The following is a 21,822-nucleotide window of genomic DNA, read 5'->3' as shown; positions in this document are numbered from 1 at the left end:
AGTTTGGAGTCTGCAAGTTTTTCTTTTTTGTTCTTGAAAGTTGTCTCTAATGCTCAGCCAGGTTTGATCAAAAATGCTAATAAAACAGTATTAAAATATTAAAATTTTAAATGACTGTTTTCTATTTGAATCCATTTTAAAATGTATTCCTGTGATGAAAAAGTTTTCTAGCAGCCATTGCTCTGGTCTTAAGGGTCACATGATCTTTGAGATCAGCTGATTTGTGATGCTTATTGTTATCAGTGTTGAAAGCAGTTGAAAGCTTCCAAATCTTTTTGTGGGGAGAGGGATAGATTTTGTTTGGCTAAAGCTTAAAAAAAAAAAAAAAAAAAAAAAGTTGATCAAAAGTGACAGTAATCCATCCATGCTAAATAAGTTTGAATTCTTACTGACCTCAAACTTGAACGGAAGTGCAAGTAGGGAAAAATGTAAATATATGATTGATCATTGGCACTCTTGTTTAATACATGTGATTTCAGCTATAACAGTTAAAAGTTACGAGATCCCAGAATCGCATTGTTTTGAAAGAGCTGTTAAAAAGTTAACACAGCCTGTCTTTAAAATAAGCATTGCACTATAGTCATAGACGTTCATGCCTCACACTGTTTTGTGAGTCTACTGCTACAACTTTTGTTTAGATGATGTTAAAAACAATAAAAAAAGTCTCATGGTCCCGGTTTTATTCCGCTGCGCTCAGTCTAGCTGTTTTGAACACAAGAAAGTGCCTTATGTAAACACTCCCAAAAAAACATGTGATAGGGGTCAGGTGAACCTGATATCAACTTAATTATGCAGGGTTTCCTTAAGTCCATAATTAGTCTGCTAGTCTTGAAAATATGTCGTTTTACACATCCTAATCAAGATGGACAAACTCTTACCTCTCCCCTCTCCTCCTCCTCCTCTCCGCTCTCTTCCTGTCTCATTATTATTTCCCAGAACTTCAGCATTGCCGCCTCCTTTCTTCCTTCTTGCACCATTCTTAACTTAGTTTTCCTCCCACAATTCCATTCTCATTTTGTTTTTTGCCTACGTTTGAGGTGTTTCTCTCTGTTTCTCTGTCGTCTGTTATGCGGTTTCTTTTTAGGTGTTAGCTCCTCTCTTTCTCTCTCTCTCTCTCTCTCTCTCTCTCTCTCTCTCTCTCTCTCTTTTTTTCTCTCTTGTTTTTAATGAGGAGAGGTGTCCCATTAGAGGTGGAATACTTGGTGTCATTGTGGCCAGTGAGATGGAGGGATTTTGAAGGAAAAAGAGGATATCTAAGTCTAATTCTGGTTTCTTTTCTGTTTTCTCTGCACTTTAAAGTTTGATGAAATCAGACTAATAACGCGTCAGTTTTAGCTAATGATTTGTTGACTTTGGTTGCTATTTTCTCTTGTTCGACACACCTTTCCTTTTCTCGTTCCATTTCTCTTTCTATAATGTTTTTCTCTGTATATGCTCTCTCATGTCTTCTCTCCTTCACCTGTACTTGCTTTCTCTTTCATTTTCTTTCTCACCTCTCCATTGCCCCTCACTCCACCTCCATCCTCCAGCAGGTAGATTGCTCATAGTAAATAAATGAGCTCTACACTTCTCTCTCTCCATCTGACAGCAGCCATCTTTCACTCAGTGCAGCCATATGCCACACTGATATCTCTGAGATCCACTACGGCTGCAACATCTGCTGCTGATATATGTACACACACATTCACACAAGCACACACACAGAAGTTTAGAAATGGTTGCAAGTTGAAGGAATAGTTAACTGAAAAATAAAAATTGTTATTATTTACTCGCCCTCATACTTTCATTGTGCTCTTGAATCCTTTTTGAAGTTTGAAGACTCGGTCTCCATTCGATGCACCAAAAAGAGCGAATACAGTACAGTTCTTCAAAAGTTTGGAGTCGAAGATTTTTTTTAATGATCTTGAAAAGTGTCTCTCATGCTCACCAGGGATGCATTTGTTTGATGAAAAAGACAGTATTGTGAAACATTAAATTAGAAAACTTATTTTAAATTGTAAGGGGTAATTTTTATTTGTGATGGCAAAACTGAATTTTCAGCATCATTACTCCAGTCTTCAGTGTCACATGATCCTTCAGAAATCATTTTGATATGCTGATTTATTATCAGTGTTGGAAACCACTGTAATGCTTAATATTTTTGTCGAAACATTTGATCATGATACTTTTTTTTCCAGGATTTTGTTTAAAGAACAAAATTTTTTAAAATAGAAATCTTTTGTAACATTATTCACATTTGGTAACCGTAAAGATTTACATATTCAATGCATACTTTCTGAATATTAATTTAAAAAAACTCATTTAATTTTTTATTTCATTTCACTTCAGAAAGGTGTACATTAATCAACATTCATGAATGTAAATTTAATCAAGTTAGCTGGAAGGCTAATTTTCATTGGTAGTCGCTTTGCCACACTCTAAAAAATGCTGGGTTAAATACAACCCAGTGCTGGGTAAAATCTGGGCAAACCCAGTGATTGGGTTGTTTTGACCCAGCGCTTGGGTTACTGGGCAGACGGTTGGGTTAAACATTTAACACAACTGTTGGTTGAAAACAACCCAATCTGGGTTTGTCCATATTTAACCCAGCATTTTTTAGTGTATATATTATTATGCATGAAGCTAAATGAAAAAAGCAAACAAAAACAACAATCGGACAAAAATGATAAACCACTCTTATCAAATATAGTTGAATAGCATATTAATGCAATCAGTTAAAAATAAAAGTGTTATTTTGGGTTTACGAAAAAGTCATAATTATGATAATAGTAGAAGAAACATCAGTGTTGACTAACTGTTTTTTAATTAACCCACATTTTTGGATAGTAGTGTATGTTCTGGAGAGGTTTAGGTTTGACATGAAGGAAGGAAATCATGATAATATTCTTTTTTGGGTGAACTGTTACTTTAAGAGGAAAGTTCTATACCTGCAGCATCTGCTTTGTTCCTCTTCACCCTCAAAACACAGAGGGGTCAGCGGTGATGAGAATGTGATAGACGGAAGGAGAGTGAGAGGTGCAAGTGCTAAACCAAGTTACCCTAATGAAAGCGATTTAATTTGAAAGTTTCCCTGTAAACATTTACACTATATGTGACAAACTGATGCGGTGTGATCCTCAAAATGCATTAATCTTTACCTTAGTGTTGTGCTTGCATCTCTACAAAGGGTGTTTTCAAAGTCAGGAATCCCTTTTCACGGATGTATGAGGTCAGTTGTCTCTCTGCAGACGGGTCCGCTCACACGCATACATAATCTCAGACAGTTCAGTGAGACGAGAGGCAGATGCTGGTGTCAGAAGGAGGGAAAGAGAGGAATAAGATCAGGTGAAGGAGAAAAAGAGGTTTGCGGTCAGGGCCAGACTTGAACAGCTTGAGTGGAAATGATGCGTGTAAAAGTGTATGTGTAGTCTGAAACGGAATGACTGTATAAACACTAGCTCTCTGACACAAACACACAGCTGCTTACAAATAAAGCTTGCCTCTCGGTTTGTCGTGTTTTTTTTTTTTTTTAGGATGAAATGAATATAATTGGCCACATAGTTTTGACATCAGATACACATTAGTATCCATCTATCCATCCGTCTGTCTAAAATATACACACACACACACACACACACACACACACACAAGTTATGGTGTCCGGTAGTGGGAAATTCTGTGCTCAGTTGTCTCTTGCATTGGTGTGCAGTGGTGTGTTTGTTATTAAGAGTTGAAGTGAGAAGATACGTGTGGTAATTCTCTAATTAAAGCGAGTGTAAATTACGCACTGCTTGGTTTGATTAATCAATGAATTCATTATGACCTGGACAAGCTCATTAGCATGAGCCTGATGCCGCGCTAGTAGTCAGGACTGCTGCTGTCCTGAAGTGTGTATTTATAGATGCAGGAAGTCACCTGGAATTATTGTTCCTCCCTTTTTTTTCCCTCAACTCGTCTCTTCCTCTTTCTGTTTTGCGTGCCACTAATGAGTGAGGGATGGATCCGCACATGGGTTTCACTTGGCGAGTTTGAGTGTGTGTCGCATGTTCATTAATCAAGTTCAGTGGAAGAGTAGCATACACACACTAGTTTACACCCTCCTCCCTCATTAGTTGCTGTTTAGATTTACACCCAGTAAACAGTTCAGTCATACTTGGGTCCAGACAGCACAGAGCTGCTCTAGTGCCCATCTCGTGCTGCTCATTAAAGCGATGTGCTTGACTTTAAAGTAGTGATCCGTCCTATTTCTGAGGCTGAAGATAAAGTCTTGTGTTTGTGAACAGACAGATAGACAACTCCAGTGACTTGTTCAGCAGCCTTAGGAGATATATTTCCCATTCATTTTCTCCATATGCTTTGATGTAATAAAAATCTTCAATGATATTTAAGTATTGAATCTTCCATATAATTATAAGATTTGGACCCTGTGGTGTATGAATCATGACATTACAACATTATCATGAGGCCTTTTGGTCGTGTTTTAATGTTAATTTGAAATTAATAAATACAATTTTATATTATTTTTATTGAAAAAATACTGAGATTACAGATGCATAAATCACCCACTTATTAAATGTGAACATTTACGACAGTCACCAGTGAATCTCATCAGTCAGAACAACCACCTGTATCAAGCAGTTCTGTAATTTGGAAGCTCTATGAATACTTTAGGGTTGTCCCTAACAATTATTCTGGTAATCAAGTAATTGGTAGATTACTCTGATTAATCAAGTAATCGGATAATTGTTTTTTCTTTTTCTTCCTAGTAATGCAAATAGACCTAAGTGTACAACGGCTTTAAAATTACTCAAAATACAAATATAATAGCAATGAGGCAAAAATACATTACGCATTATAACAATGTGCCACTTCCATTATTTTATATTTCGTGTCGTTACTTGTGTATGTATGCATGTATGTATGTATATGTGTGTGTGTGTATGTGTGTATATATATATATATATATATATATATATATATATATATATATATATATATATATATATATATATATATATATATATATATATATACACACAGACAGACAGACAGAGTGTGCTTGCTCCCCAACCTGTCCTCGTCTTGCTCATTTTCTTGTCCTCTTTCCTTGTTTGTCCCTCTCCTTCTCGTCTGCTGTCTTCCCTGTTTTCCTTCAGGGGAAAGTCTGCTCCTCCATTAAGAACATACAAGGGTCCTTGACATTTAATTTCCTGTTTGTGGTGCTCTTTTACCCTCTTCCTGGGTGTCATACTCGCTCTCCTCCATCTCTATCCATCTCCGTCTCATTCTTACTCCTTTTTACTCTTATTTTTTGTCATTTCACTCTTGTCGGCTCGTAATCCCTGATTTTACCTCAAACTCTTGCCCTCTGAGCATTATGGATCATTTTGCAGAGAAATTTCCAGTTTTCTTGCATTACATTTACAGACTTTTCAAATTTGAAGTGAACATTCAGTACTAGTCTCATGATGCTGTAATGGTAGGCAGCTCACAAGGTTTTGAAACGCCCTCAGTCTTGAGATTTGTCTGTGAGGAGTTTTGCTCATTAAAGAAATGTGCCTTATATGGCAATTAACTTGGTGTGAGAACCTGTGGCATTTCAGCATGTGTGTGTGACTCCTGGAGTGAGATAAATGAACCTACTTATGTCTGTGGGAACAGGTGGCTAAGTCAGCATGGTGGCCCACCACACACACACACACGCTTACACACAGAGACCAGTAACAAATTGAGGCAATTTGTGTAAATTAAGAGATAACTAGACGGCTGCCCTTGTTGAACAGTCGTTGTAGTGTCCCCCCTGAGCCACTGGAATCGGGATCTACCATATTGGCTGACATATGGATGTCCTTAAATGTGTCTTTAAAATAAACTTAACAGTTAACCCCAGCACACATGAATCTGGTGTCTTTTAAAATAGTTTTTTTTTTGTTTTTTTTTTTTTTTTAAGCATGGTGGCTAATGGCTGAGAAAATCCATATGTAATCTAATAATAATATAACAACGAAAATGTGCACATCTATTTTTTTTTATTTAATATTTTATTTTATTTTATTTTTACACAATATTTCACACATTTTTAATGCCCAGCACTGATTTGGTTTTGCATTTTGTTTTTGTGCGTTTAGGTGAGTGTGGTGCAGGACTCTGTGAACATCTCTGGTCAGAACACCATGAACATGGTGAAGGTTCCTGACTGCCGGCTGGCAGATGAACTGGGTGGACTCTGGGAACATTCCAGATTCACGGACTGCTCGCTGTGTGTCGCCGGGCAGGAGTTCCAGGCACACAAAGCCATACTGGCAGGTAATGTGGGAAACACACACTTACATTAACTTTTTTCAGAGATTCACATATGCTAAGACTTTTCAAACTGAAATAATTTTTGCAGATGGTTTTTACAGATGAGTAATGTCAATTTTTGAGCTTTTGTAATTTTTTTTTTCCTTTTTCTTTTTAGTATTTATATTTAGCGTTATTTTTATTTTTTAGTATTTTTTTTTATTTAGTAATTGTAGAATTTAAAAATAAAATCTCGTCTTAGCAACTACCTGAAATAAGTGGTGTTGTTGTTGTTGTTGTTTTTTTCCCATTTATTTCAGCATTATTTTAATTTATTTAAAAGATTTAATTGTTTGTTACTCATGTCGTTCCAAACCAGTAAGACCTTTATTCATCCTCAGAACACAAATTAAGATATTTTTGATGAAATCCGAGAGCTTTCTGACCCTGAATATAGACAGCAATGTTACTGACACGTTCAAGACCCAGAAACATAGTGAGGATGTTGTTAAAATAGTCAGTGTGGCATCAGTGGTTCAGCCGATATTTTGCAATGCTGCAAATGAAACAAAAATAATGAATTTTATTCAAGAACTCCTCTCCTCCACATCACTGTCCGCCACCATTCATGAAGAGTAGCACGATGCATGCATGAGGTGCTGCTTAACATCGTCCTTACTATGTGTCTGGGACTGGGAACATTTCAGTTGGATTGCTGTCTATGCAGGGTCAGAAAGCTCTCGAATTTCATCAAAAATATCTTAAAGGGGTCAAGAACTGCCGTTGTTTTATTTTGTACTGTTCTCTAAGGTCTGCGTATAATGTTAACAAGATTTTTACATCAAAAACATCATCATTTAAAAGTAATAAGCTATTTTCTGTCTTGTTTTTGACCCTCTTATCAGAACGCTCTGTTTGAATAGGCGTGGCGGATTGTAAACACCCAGTGCTATGATTGGCTGATAGTTGTTTGTTTGACAGGCTACATCCTGTGATTTACATTAAAAATGTAAATAACTCAATACATATCAAACGATCTGTAATAACAGACAAAGCAATAGTGATCACGTAATAAAAACTCTCACACTTGTGTGTTGCGACATCAGATCCAGTATAGACGGCACAGCATCATCTTTTAGTTTCAATCTCTCTGAAAATCCCGCGTTGAATTGTGACTTGTTTGTAAACGAGTCCGCAGTAAAATCAAGTGAACAAAGGACCAAGTTCTTACTGATGGGGTCTGGATCTTCATTAAAAATAAAGTTCATCCATTCTTTCCTAACGTTGGGAACAGATGGAAGGCAATGCAAAGACTGTTTTTCCAAAACTTGGCACTGCACAGCACCTTGTCTTCAGACCATCTTTATCATTTGGTTTCTGTGTAGACCTGCGTGTTCGCGTCTCGTTGTTTACAATACATGCATGACTCGGTTGGTGGGGCTAAACAGACAGGAGGCGGTGCTTATCCACACTATTACATCATAGAGTAGAACAGTCCACAAGCTGTCGTTTTGACCTACTGCCTTCAATATAAGCTGTTTTTAGACTAATGGCAAAGTTTTGAGTTCTGAAACTTACAGGATGTTTTTATAGTACAGTGAACTCCTTATGTCAAAAGATCAAGGGAATTTTGGTTTCTCAGTTCATGACCCCTTTAGTTTGTGTTGCGAAGATGAACGAAGGTCTTACAGTTTTGGAAAAACATGAGGGTGAGTAATAATTGACCGAATTTAAATTGTGAACTGTCGTTTTAAATGAACACTTATTTTACACAATATTCACATTTGCAAATAAATAATATATATATTATTTATTTAGACTTCATACCAGACTTATACCAGACTTCAACAACTTCAAAAAAGTACAAATAAACTTGTCAGTGGATATTTATATGTGGATAGAGATAAAATATATATATATAATATTTTATCTCTATCCACGTATAAATATGTCTGGTAAGACTTCATACCAGACATATACCAGACTTCAACAACTTCAAAAAAGTACAAATAAACTTGTCAGTGGATATTTATATGTGGATAGAGATAAAATATATATATATAATATTTTATCTCTATCCACGTATAAATATGTCTGGTAAGACTTCATACCAGACATATACCAGACTTCAACAACTTCAAAAAAGTACAAATAAACTTGTCAGTGGATATTTATATGTGGATAGAGATAAAATATATATATTTTATCTCTATCCACATATAAATATCCACTGACAAGTTTATTTGTACTTTTTTGAAGTTGTTGAAGTCTGGTCACTAAACAAATCTCCCTCTGTCCCAATTATCTGTGGTGGTGTTGAAAACCGAAGACCGCTGTCTTATTAGTCAGTCAGTCACTTAGCAGACAGCTAAGGCACCTTATAAGGAGTCTGGTTTTATATTTTAAGAACAAATTCATGTGAGCTTGAGAGATAACCAAGTGAATATTTAATGACTACACTGCTGATATCTTGTTAAAAATGAATCATATGTTGGAAATGTAAATGTATAAACTATTTCACTGTTTTCGACAGTGAGACGTGAGCTCGACAGTGAGCTCTGTCAGGCACAGAACTAGCGACCCACACACGTGGGATTGTGGGATATCATAGGCGGCGACAGAAGCATCTGTGCTTCCTTCAAAAACTGTACAGACAGAGACATCTTAGACATGATGTTAGTTAACATTTGAATACCTTCCTAGCGATGTATCCTGCTCAGGTTTCAGCAGCAGCTTCTCTCTCTCCCGCTGTCGCTCATGGTGAGGCGGGATTCCTCGTTATCTGGCCGTACCTGGTAGTGCTCATTAATCGCCGTGGAGACTGAGCTGATCGACTGGTGTCTGAGCTGTGATTAGACTGTGTGTGTGTGTGAGGGAGAGAATGTGCCAGACTTCACACACTCCTTTAAACATGTTAAAGTTGCCCTGGACTCCATATCCAGACTTAACAGAGAGAGGAAGGTCTGAGCCGTCATCATCCCCTGGGTTAATCAGCCAAAAGGATCGGCAATTGCACCAAGGCACAAATTGTCTGAGGAACCTCTATTAGATGTTTTGTTTTTGATGTTGATGGCTGAAACATTTCCTGAGAATCTTTGTTCTCCATCCCTCTTATGATTTAACAAAACAAGCACTGTACAAATATATTGAACTGATTACGTCATTTGCCTAGGTCCATGAAAGCAGCACATTTCCTAATATAAAAGAGTAGACAGTATTGTAGTTTTCTTTTTCAGGTTTTCATATCAAAGTTCGTAATGTTGTGATTCATCTCAGAGCTTGTTGATTTGGTTTGTGGCACGAACTTGAGAACATGAATGGGAAAAATACTTGGATCCAAGGCTGCTGAACAAACTGTCGCTGTTTCACTCTATTTATTACCAGATTTTTTTTGCCCATAGGTTTTTGTTGTTGTTGTGTATTAAAAACTTTCTTTCACTTTCACAGCACGTTCCCCAGTATTCAGTGCTATGTTTGAACATGAGATGGAGGAGAGTAAAAAGGTGAGCCTGTTTATTTAATTTTATTTTCCTTCCCTTCCATCTCACATTTTGTCTCATTATACTTCAAAAGCCTGTCCTTTTTAGTCCGTCACAATCCGAGAGGCCCTCACATTTGTATTCATGCACAGCTTGTTGTTTTTATGCAAGTGTTCTCCTGATGTCTCATTTCTGCAGTGTTTATTAGTTTCTAAGTATATTAGTTATCTCCCAGTAGGACTCAAGTCCATCCTACCCATCAGCCGCCTAATTTTCAGTCCTGCTGTGTGTGTGTGGTCTTATACATCTGCATTTATAGAATTTGCTCAACTGTACCATCTTTCTGCTTGTTCTCAATAGCTGATCATAAATCACTATTTTCCGTTTTTCTTGCTTGGCTTTTTAATATGGCAGTCATGTTAGGTCTGATATAGATCAGAACAGTGGAGTTTGTTCATAGAGGCGTTAAAGATCGCCTGTGTTAATCGGGAGGACTGCACATGTCTATTTAAATGATGAATGAAGACATTGTTATTTTTAGGACTGTCATATTTAACAACACTTAGTGAAATGTTTCTTGCCATTTATTAGTTTAATTTGACGTTCATTTTTATAATGTAATCCAAGTAATGAACCCAATTCTTAAAGGAGCTGAATGAGTTAACTACAAAAAATTAGCGGTTAACTGAAATTAAAATAAATTTAATCTGAAAGTGAAAAAAATTGTTGAAAGCACATTGTAAATCTAAAAATGAAAGCTAATTAAAATATTAAGAACTCCAGTAGTATATAAATAATACTAAAGTGACACTAATTGCACCTTACGCTTCCCCTAACACACTTCCTGTTCTTCCTCTTATCATCTGTGATATTCCCATGTTTCACCATCTGCTGATCCAGTATTCCTCTGTCTCTCTCCTCGAGTCGTATCCCCCCCCCCCCCCCCCCCCCCCCCCCTTTCCCAGAGTTTCATCATGCACTGTTTTTTGGGACAGGATGTGCTTGCGTTTGGGATTTGTGGAGCAGTGAGATTTCCTGTTGCTCCTTTTAGTTGTGAAGCTTATTAGCTTTGTGAAGATCCATGCAAATGTGTGAGACTGAGTTTTGTTGAGAGAAAGTGTGTGTGTGCTTAATGGATGAATGATTGGATCTGGGGCTCAGTTTGTGCATAGGCACGTGTGAAAGCGCATGTGGCCGCATGCATGTGTCTGTGTGTGTGTGTGTGTGTGTGTGTCAGCTTTAGATGATGGCTGGGGCTCAGTGATTTGGCTGCGATGTCTGTAGAATATTGATGGATTTGATGCTGCAATAGAGAAAATCTAAAGAGAATTGAGAGGAAATGCCTCATCAGAGAGAGCGTAAACAGATGAGTTGCCCGTTACATCTAAAGAAAAGACTCCTGAATAACTGCTCATGAACTTCTCTGGATACTTCAGTGACTTTTCACACTGGAACTTCATGTGGACGGGAGTGCTTTTGATGTCCATGTTTTTTGTTTTTTCATTTTTTATTTTTTTTTGCTGGGAGATGTTTAGGTACTGGGCAAACTCTGTATTTCTCACATGTGAAGCATCCACAGAAGACATGTCAAAAGAATAGTTAACTTAAAAAGTTATTTATTCACCCTTATGTCATTCCATTCTGTGGAACGATATTTCAACTATTTTTGTCCATACAATAAAAGTCACTGAGAACCCAAATAACATTGCACCCCTTTGTTCATTATATGGACCAAAAAAATTTTTTTGAAAGACTCTCTTGTGTTCGTCAAGTTTGAATTTATTTGAAAAACTGTAATAGTGTGTAAAACTGTAATATTGTGAAATATTATGTAAAAAAACTTTTTTTTATTGAATATATTTTCAAATGTAGTTTATTCCTGTGATGCAGTCATTACATTCAGAAATCAGTCTAATATGCTGATTTGGTGCTCATTTCTGATAAGTATTAATGTTGAAAACACTTGTTTCTTAAACACTTTTGTGGAAATTTTTCAGCATTCTTTGAATAGAAAGTTCAAAAGAGCCGTGTTTAACGTTGCTGTTGATCAATATAATATGTGGGAAAAAATGAGTGAATTTTCATGTTTGGCGACCTGTACCTTTGTAGATTTGGTCATAGAATTGAATGGTGACTTAGCCTCTTAAATTTTAGACTTTGAAATTTCTCTTAAAGTGCCTCAGTTCATAGCAAAATCTGCAGGGGATGGAGTTAAAACTTTGTGTGAAGAAAGCCTGTGACTGTTAACGCACCTTTAGGCTGCACAGACTTTTATTTTCTGTAGTAGCCTTTAATAAATAGTTTTGTTTGCTTTTGAGTGAACTTTTTCATTTGACCTTGCCGTGTTCCTGTGTCTGTGGGTGGGGTGGAGTTCCTAACAGTTGCTGCATTAATTGGTTTAGCTGTAATGGACGGGCTGGGACGGAAAAGCCTTTGTTACCAGCACGACAGTCAACAAAGAGCTTGTGCTCCGGCAGCCTTGGGCAGAAGAGAGAAACTCTGGCAGCGCTCATTCCAGAACATTTGATCAGGGCAGGAGCAGAAAGGGAATGGGGCTTTCTGAGCTATATATTAATTTGCTTTTTTGAGTGACTCTGTCCTTTTGTGTGCGCATATGCGTTCATACGGTGGAGGTCAGTGTTCGTGAGAGTTTGGTATAGGGTGCTCAAGGGACACCGCAGGAGCTCACGAGAGGAAAGGCCAGACTCCGACACAATTACACTTTATGCTTTTACAACACTTTCAACCGCCTGAACTGCATCAGGTCCAATTACATCACATTTTAAACCTCCAAAAGCACAGCCAGTTGACTGTGGTGCACTGACAGAGAGTTGAATGAATTCTAGCTTGTTAGAATGAGAAGCTGGAGAAGACTAACTAAAGGTCTGGGTACTTCATCTTCTGTGTTCTGTTCCGTCTCCTGCGCATAGCTTTTAAAGACGAGTGCGCATGGACGAGTTCGACACAAGCACAGTAGCATCTAATAGGCCATCTAACAAAATTGGAAGTCCGCGGACACTTCTGATGATGATAAATTGCATCACGCGAATTGTTGTGTAACAGTTATTTGGAATAATATTTGTTGTGGAATAATTATTATTTAATTGCAATGTCAAAAATTATTATATATTATTTTAATAATAATAATAATACTTTAGGTTTATCCATCAAGTTCAAATTATAGTTTGGCTGTGCATTTTCGGTAAAACATTGCTGATTAACACATGTGTCTGAGAGTCTGTAGAGGTTGAGGAGTCTAGGGGGTTTTCTGACCTGATGTTCTATGAGACTGTGTGGTTGACAGGGTTCTGCTGTGATTTGTTGTCTAGAACCGAGTTGAGATAAACGACGTGGAGGCTGAGGTCTTTAAAGAGATGATGTTCTTCATCTACACTGGCAAAGCACCCAACCTGGACAAGATGGCTGATGACCTGCTCGCTGCTGCTGACAAGGTGAGTAATGGCCGCACGCAAACACCACATTTAGCTGAATGCATGCCAAACAGCATTTCTTCTTCTCATCTGAGAACAAAAACAAGTTTATTAAATGTCACAATGACATCATCTTTCTTTTTTTCATCTCAATCATGCATTCACATCACAATATTTTCTTGGCAGACACACCAACCAAAAAATTACCAGAATGTGCATCACTTGTCGTAAGCTTCAGCAGTTAGCAAAAATAATAATCGCATATTAAAACAGAGCCAATATATGCCAATAGCAATGTAATACCTGCTTTGTGTTGACAACACAAGCTCACAGACATGCAATTTTATTGAAGTGCATCTCTCTGTCTTTAGTATGCTCTGGAGCGGCTGAAGGTGATGTGTGAAGATGCTTTGTGCACCAGTCTGTCTGTGGAAAATGCAGCAGAGATTCTGATCTTGGCCGACCTGCACAGTGCTGACCAGCTCAAGACGCAGGCTGTCGACTTCATCAACTAGTGAGTGCTACTCCTGTCAGGCTAGTAGTTCTGAATATATATAATATAAATCATTTAAATTTTTTTTTTTTTATAAAATAGTCATTTGTTAGATATCTGTGATGGGTGTAATTTATGTAGGCTGGTGATAATTAACCAGATCCTTTCAGCCTGGGAATAGAAACAAAATGTATATATAAATCTTTCACTTTTCTGCGTTACCTTCGCTTGTTGTCCCCACTTTGTCAGCCCCCATCTCTGTTCTCTCCACACTTATCTTTCATGCTCTATTTTGTCTTTTTTTTATTGTATTTTACTAGCTTGTTCAGTCTCTCTTAGCAGCAGCTTTATTGGACGGTGTAATTCTAAGTTCATTTTGTGGATGGCAGTAACTTGGCTGGTGTGAAACTGGACTGTGGCCATCTCATTTCAGCTCTCTCTCTCCCCATCTCTATACAAAAACACCCACCGCCACAACAACAGCAGAGACGGAGGGAGATCAATAACAAGGGCAACACAGAAAATAAACATGCACACCAGCACCCCCTCCCAAAATGATTTGTCCTCTCTGCCCTTCTTTTCTTGCATTCATGTTTGCTGCTTATGTTATTGGTTTATGTGCTCATCTTTCTTTTCTCAAATGGTTTTATTGCCACGCGTAGGAGTCTAGTGTCAGAGTGCAGCAGTTTTCCCACAGCGCCAGACTCTGTCCAGCCATCACAGGACAATGACTGCCAGCGGGAGCATCCCCACTGCTCAGAAATGAATAGTCAAAACAATACAATGAAAATAGAGAAGTTTTCTATTGAGTTGCCCTTGCTTTTTGAACACAGCAACAAACATACAGCATGGCCATTGTAGTCAGATTCAAGAATGAATGGCTCGTACGATCTTTTTTCAGCTCCACATACAAATGAGTCTCAAGCTTTTTAATTTAAATAAAAGCATGTCCAACTTACAGCGTACAGGGTTTTAATAAATAAATTTCATACTGTACTTAATCTTGTTTGTAAAAAATTAAGTGTGCCAAATAAAGCATAATTGTTGTTGTTCATCTTCTCAAAAATTGAGAGACAAAACCAGAAACGAAAATGCCTGAAAACTTCTATAAACTATTTTTTAAAGATTTCAGAGTTTTTCTAATTTGTTGGTTTTGATATTAAATATTTAATAGTGCATGCTTGTTTCCACTTTAAAATGACCTAATTTTAATCATCTACCCCACTTACAGTTCATATTTAAAAACACAAATTTAATAAATAGAATCTTTTGCATATCTCAAAATGAATGTATTTTTATACTGTACATTATAATATTATGTGGCCTAAAATGATTGATTTTAGTTTTCAGTGCTTATTTTTAAATTATTTAGACTAAATAAAAGAATGTGTGAAATTTATATCTTATCTGCCAAAACTAATATACAATTATATAATAATGAAAATAATTATCAGATTATAGGGACCAACCATAATTGAAATATCGGCGCATCTTTAGAGCGACTGTACGCTTTCAAGAGATGGGGGTTTGAGTCCCAAAAATACTGCATTATACCAGTGCAGTGATAAATCTTTAGCAAGCACTTTCAAATGAACTTGGAAAGCTTGATAATTTTAGTTTCTCTCTCTCTCTCTCTCGCTCTCTTCCACTGACACAAGGCTTTTTCATACATATAAAAGCTGTTTTTGCTTCCCCCCTCTTGTTTACTTCAAAGTTATTTTAGAAAGCCTGTGTTTGTAACCTGTTCTGTGTGGATGGTTGACTGCGCAGTGACATTTTGCGTTGGGGAAAGTGGAACGGGCATGTGCCCGCAAAGCCCACTGTCGACACTGCGAGCAAGTGCTGCAATTAATGCCAAGTGTTTGGGGGCAACAGCATAGTGGGGTTAGGGGGAGGTCAGCATCTCACACACAAACACACTCCGGGTAAATGTCGTTAAAGGCCATTTGTTGGTGTGCGTGATAGTGCAGTGCGAGTGCCCTCGGGGTGCAGAGCTCAGCGAAGAGGATTGTTCTCAATGTGTCTCTCTCTTTCTCTCTCTCTCTCCCTCTCAGCCATGCGTCCGATGTGATGGAGACCTCAGGGTGGAAGTCAATGGTGGCATCCCATCCTCACCTGGTAGCCGAGGCGTACCGCTCCCTGGCCTCCGCCCAGTGCCCTTTCCTGGGCCCACCTCGCAAACGCCTCAAACAGTCTTAATACCGTTCCTTACCGTTACCTGACCCGCACACCTACACACACTCACACAACTGCCTACAAGGGGGGGGCGCTATTTTAGATTTACACCCCCCCCAAGCTCTGTCCCTTTAGATGCCTAAACCAGCTCTTGACCTGCCCCTCCCTTCACGTTTTCCTGACAGACCCCTCCAGCGCAGAGTACCCTCTTTGTTGCTGCCCTACCGATGGGTTTCTCAGTGTTGGGGAGTGTTTAGGCTGCCACAGGTTAAGCCCTGTCCGATAACGTGGCCAATCTCTGCACCAGTCAATCCTAGAGTTTCTGTGGACTGTGGATTCTTGAGCGTGGGCGGATGGATCGGGGTTGAGCTTTTGGTTGGGCAGTTAAACCTGAGATGGATTAAGACTGGACTTTTTACGTAACTCTTTCCACTGTGCTCTCCTTCACTGTGTGAACCGGTTCTCCATCTCCGCTTCATCCCTACTTCAAAACAGTGTAATCGGCCAACAGACATTCCCCTTTAGTCGTGGATGGAGGGATTTTTCTTTGAAAAGGAATCAAGGACAAACTGTTATTGTTGCGAACTTTTCAATAGGTAGCATGTGTCTTCATAATGATGACATCAGCGTTCAGTAGATTCCTGTGTGACTTTATCAATCCTGTGTGACAACAAACAACTTTTTCCAGAACTGTTCTCTGTTTCTTGGGAAATTTAAACATAGAATTTGCCATGAACTTTTGACTTGCGACCCACGAGCTAACCTGGCTTCCAAATGGAGGTGAAGCTCAGATGGACTTACAAAGTGGTGTGGTCTCATTTTACAGGGCGAATAAATTGATGAATCCGCTGAGGAGTGTAAAAATGGGGAAATGCTTATGGAACTTTTTTCTTGTGATGTTTATTTGGGATTTTTCCTCCTTGTAGCACTTGTGTATTTGAATCCAGGCTTTCTGTATGGAAAAAAAAAAACAATGCCAAAAACACAAACCTGTCTGTTTTTATTTTTGTTTTGTAACCAGCACATGTTTGTTACAGGCATATCTTAGCAGTTATCCTGCTTTCTGCTGATTCCATTCTCTTTATATTTGGTTACAGTCATGGATTTGACAAATCTGGAGCTCTTGCTGAAATAGAGAATTGGCTTTTTTAAAATCAATTAATAAAAGCCTGTCCGACTGACGGCATACAAGGTTTGTGGTTCCATAAAAAGATTTTCATATGCGGCTTAATCTTGTTTATAAAAAAAAAAAAAAACTGCACCAAATCTCACAAAATAATTTCTGTTCATGCTCACAAAAATTTGGAGACAAGTAACCAACTTTTTGTTACCCTCAGAAAATGATTCGGCATAGTGGATGGATCTTAGGGCTAATAGGGCTTTCTGAATTACATTTAATAAAATAATAATAATAAATACTAATTAAATGCTAAGCACAACTTAAAGGAATAGTTTGCCATTTGCTCACCCTCAAATTCTTCCAAACCTGTATGAATTTTTCAGCTGTTGAACATAGAAGATATTTTGAAGAATGTTGGTAACTAAGCAGTTGATGGAAGCCATTGATTTCCATAGCATGAAAGAAAATACTATGGAAGTCGATGGCTACTGTCAACTGTTTGATTACAAGCATTCTTCATATCTTATTTTGTTCTTAGCAGAAGAAAAAAACTCGTGCAGGTTTGGTGATTTACAGAATTTTCATTTCTGGGTGAACTATTCTTTAAAGGCTCATGAACCTGACATACAGTTTTACAGATGAGTCTTCCAGACAGTCTCTTTGCAGAATGTCATACTACTTGTATGTGTGCTTTGTCATTTTCATGTTCTTTATTTATTAATAACTCCAATGATGTACTATGCAGCCAAGTGTTTAGCATACAGCAGGATACACTGAGCGGAAAACGGTATCCTGCGATGCAGTGCTCTCAACTTGACCTTCCATTTCCATGTGTGACTAGTGGGCCGTAAGTAATATCACTTGTGATTTAACATTTCCTCCTTGACTCATTTTGATCAGACTGCCAAAACATCAGACAATTAAAAAAAAAAAAAAAAAAAAGCTAAATAGCATTCATTTCATATATTCACAGATGTCATTTGTTGGAATCTATTTGGTAGGCCAAATTAGGATTAATTTAATTTATTTAGGTGTGTGTGTGTGTTTGTTTTTACCATAGCATTATCTGTACTATATTATATACTGTTCTACTATTAGCATATCAGTATTAATTATGTGGCATCCTTCTGTTTAAAGATATAAGGCTTATTCACACCAAAAACGATAACTTTAAAGATAAATATAACATTAACTATAATATTGTCCACACTTATTGATGGCATGTTTCTTATGGTCTCTAGTGCTTTAGAAGCTCTTTAAAGTTGGGTGGATTCTGATTGGCTGTCAGTGTTTTTATCGTTCATCAGCTGGAAAAAAAATCTGAAAATGATTCCAACAATATGGTTTCTTTTTGTTGTTATCTTTATAGCTGTGACTTCTTTACTGCATAGAACAATTATTACAAATTTAGAGTTACTGTTATCATCCTTGGTGTGAACAGGCCTATAGTTCTTGACATAATTGACGTTGACCTGACCAATCAGATGCCGGCACTCTTAACTACCCATTTTGTAATACACAACATGTACAGTGGGGACCAAAAGACCGTTAAGGTTCATTACAACTGAAAAACGACGTGCCTAACAATAGATACAATGCAGTCTTTGTTGTGCTACTTTGTTTTAAATTTTTCAATATCCTAAAACTTTTAAATAAGATTTTTAGTTCCAGATTTTCAGTGTGGACTTTTGGACCCCACTGTATATTAACCAAAAACAGGAACAAATCTCATGCTTAACCATTTTTAAGAGTCCCATTTTTCTTCCTGCTAATAGGACTCGGGTCACCGGCTCGTCTGTGATTTACCAGTTGGAAACTCATCGCAATAAGCTTGGCTGAAGTGTTTCCTAGAACGTACCTGCAGGCTGTTTCATATAACAGGTCTGATGAGCTAACCAGTGGATTAGATGTGAAAAGAAGGTGGTACTGGCTGGTGTTTTGCGTGTGTATGATTTTTTTTTTTTCTCTCCTCACAAGTACATGCTGAGATGCTTCTAATTGAGTTTTTTTCTTTTCAAAGCCTCTTGAAATTCTAATACTTTCTCTGCTCTGTTTAACAAGACTCAGGGAAAAAGCTCTTACGAATATTAGATACGCGTGGCCCGTATAATCCCCTGTGGGTGGAATGTGTGTCTTGTGTGTTTGTTTGTTTTTGTATAGCTTCATGTTTGTGTGGCACGAAGGGTGTGCTTATAAGGATGTGTGCTGCCATGCGTGCAGGTATAAGCTCATAAAAACTGTGTGTGTGAGTCGTCCTTGAGTGTGTGGAATGAAGCATTTGTTTGTGTATTGATGGTTCAGTTCTGGCATTATGAGAACCTTGTTCAAGGTTTCTGAACCCATTCAGTTATGAACCACTTTGCTGAGACATCCAGCACAGTTACTTAATGTCACAATTCCTTTTTTTTTTTTTACTTGCAAGTCTGTACTTATTTACTTTAATTTTTTTAAACCTCTGTCTGTATGCGTCCAATTTGCAATCAAGTGTGCAATTTATGTGGCTGTACTGTGAGATCAATACAACATCTGTTGATCGATAGAGCGCAAATGGCCAATTTGCTCACCCTCAAATTTTTCCAAACCTGTATGAATTTCTCCGTCCTCCATCTCTCTCTCTCTCTCTCTCTCTCTCCATCATTCTCTCTTTTATTGAATAGAGGGTTGCAGCAGGTCAACTCTACAAACAGAACGAACAGCTCTGCATCGCTGTCGCTCTCCCAGAGAAAGCCGGAGCGAGAGGGGAAGATGGATGGATGGTGTTGTGCGCTGGCTGTCGAGACTAAAAAGGTGGAGAGAGGGAGGACGAGCAGGTTATTGTGGGAAAACGGATGAACACAATTACGTCTGATACTGCTAAAAGGGCTATAAACAGGTCTGCGTCTACTGTCATTGCGGCATTTCCTGTCACATAGATACTACATCTTTGGCCAAAGTCTATTTTAAGGCAAATTGTGCCACTTATCGGCCATATTGGCACAAGTTTATTATAATGATAATTATTTCTGTAATATTGTGTGAAACTGAAGCCTGGAATAATGGCTGCTAAAACCTTCAGCATTTAGAAGTACATTTTAAAATCTATTCAAAGAGGAAAAAAGGTATTTTAAATTGTAATAGTATTTCACAAATAAGTGCAACCTTGCTTAGAGACTTCTTAAAAAAAAAAAAAAAAAAAAAAGTTTTTTTTTTTTTTTTAAATCCAAACTTTTGGCCCGCTATGCGCTCATTTTCATCAAAGCTCATGATAGTGTACGGAAGATCAGGATTAAAAGCTTTCATTTTTAATAATGATATATCCAAATGTTTAATGTGGTAACCATTTTTCATAAATTAACTGTATTTTGAAACACAGTATAAAAAAAACTTGAGATAAAAAGACCTGATCAAAATTAGAGAACACTTGCAGATACTTCCAAGTTATTGGTGTTAATCTGGCACCTGGTGTTAATTTCCTTATTTACCCTATTTAACTGGCAGCATTCCTCCAAATTCCACTGAGATTTTTGTTTTTTTTCCTGCAGAAAATTGCAGGTTTACTATGACACTAATTCATTCATGTCCCAAAAAGGCTGGTCTTCCAAGTAAGATGAATGAAAACACAGCATAATGCAGAGACTCTCAATGGGGAATCGGTTCAGCACTGCAGCTGGAATTGCTTGCCAGTTCATTGATGAACAGGGTAAGGATCTGTCTTGGCATGTTTAAGAGAAGTCAGAACTTCAGTAACTAAGCCTCCCATCAGCAGAAAGAATCAAAAGGCTAAGCTCACCTTTTGCTGAGGAGCATGAATTGGCTCAAGGTTCACTTTACTTACTTACTTTTACTTTTGTCATTTAGCAGACGCTTTTGTCCAAAGCGACTTACAAATAAGAAAAAGTAACTAAAACTAAAAAGTTACAACTCTATAAATACTATCTACCCACATATTTAAGAAAATAAAGAAATTAAATAAAATTGACACATGCATATAACAACATTTCAATAATAAACATATCAATGAAAAAATTAAATAAAAAGCGATACTACTATCCCTTGCCGGTGTCCCTGCCCGGTGGAGTCGCACGGTAGAGTCGATGGTCTTTACGGTAGAGTCGATGGTCTTTACACTCTTTGGTCTTCACACTAAGAGGGCTTCACACGACGACTGCCGCGACCGCTGCCGTGGTATAATAACCTTTATTATACCAATCCAACAAATGATCATTTCAATTCAGCTGGACCCACTTTCCTGTTTATCAACTACAAATGGCCAAGCAAGTGCACACACTGACAAGATACACGATACAGTACGAGACCAAACGCGATTTCAGCAACTCTCATCCCAGTAAACAAAATACGCGTTTCCTAGCAACGGCATCATCTTTAGTGATGAGAACAAGTGTAATTTATTTAGGTCTGATGGGAAACATTTTTTGTCATCAAACGGGGGAAAGACTGAACCCAAAGTGCGTAAAGTCAGTTAAAGGTAGAGGAGGAAGTGTCAAGAGTCCTGATCTAAACCCAACTGAAAATTTCTCTGAAAAAATGGAGACAAAGAAACCCACTACAGTTACCGGACAGTTGAAGAAATGTGGACCAAGATCACACCACCGCACTGAGAGAGATTTGTCATATCCTGTGGCTACAGGTGTGCTGAAGTCATTCAAAGCAGGGGCCTCTACACTTAATTGTCGTCTTTTTTTTTTTTTTGGTCACAATCACAAAAATGATTTTGCTTGCTTTTCTGTTTGCTGTCTTTCCCATCATATCTCACTGTCGCTAGTGAAGGTCAATTGCCTCTTTGAACAGATAGACGGGGCTTGTTCCTACAGCCGCCATATGGAGTTTTACGATTTTTCACATCCGTTTCCTCCTCCTTATTAT

The 21,822-nt window shown here is 37.8% G+C and overlaps 2 protein-coding genes across 3 annotated transcripts in view; both read left to right on the top strand.

Annotated features, from left to right (window-relative positions):
• LOC306868763 (speckle-type POZ protein) overlaps positions 1–17,881 on the top strand; it is an 81,368-nt gene extending 63,487 nt beyond the window's left edge. Inside the window, exons 7-11 of one of the 2 annotated variants that reach the window (XM_079415102.1) lie at positions 6,108–6,285; positions 9,709–9,764; positions 13,070–13,192; positions 13,543–13,685; positions 15,719–17,881. In XM_079415102.1, the coding sequence (XP_079271228.1) occupies positions 6,108–6,285; positions 9,709–9,764; positions 13,070–13,192; positions 13,543–13,685; positions 15,719–15,863 (645 nt within the window). In that variant the 3' untranslated portion in view covers positions 15,864–17,881. The remainder of the gene's footprint in view (positions 1–6,107; positions 6,286–9,708; positions 9,765–13,069; positions 13,193–13,542; positions 13,686–15,718) is intronic. The other variant, XM_079415103.1, reaches the window with a different exon arrangement.
• The window catches only part of LOC306868757 (nucleolar transcription factor 1-like), a 967,110-nt gene that overhangs the window by 630,591 nt on the left and 314,697 nt on the right, over positions 1–21,822 (top strand). The gene's annotated exons all lie outside the window — the stretch shown is intronic.

Source organism: Barbus barbus (assembly GCF_936440315.1).
Source record: "Barbus barbus genome assembly, chromosome: 4".
Taxonomy (NCBI): Eukaryota; Metazoa; Chordata; class Actinopteri; order Cypriniformes; family Cyprinidae; genus Barbus; species Barbus barbus.
The sequence above is the reverse complement of the archived record's forward strand: the minus strand, read 5'-3'. Positions and strand labels throughout refer to the sequence as shown.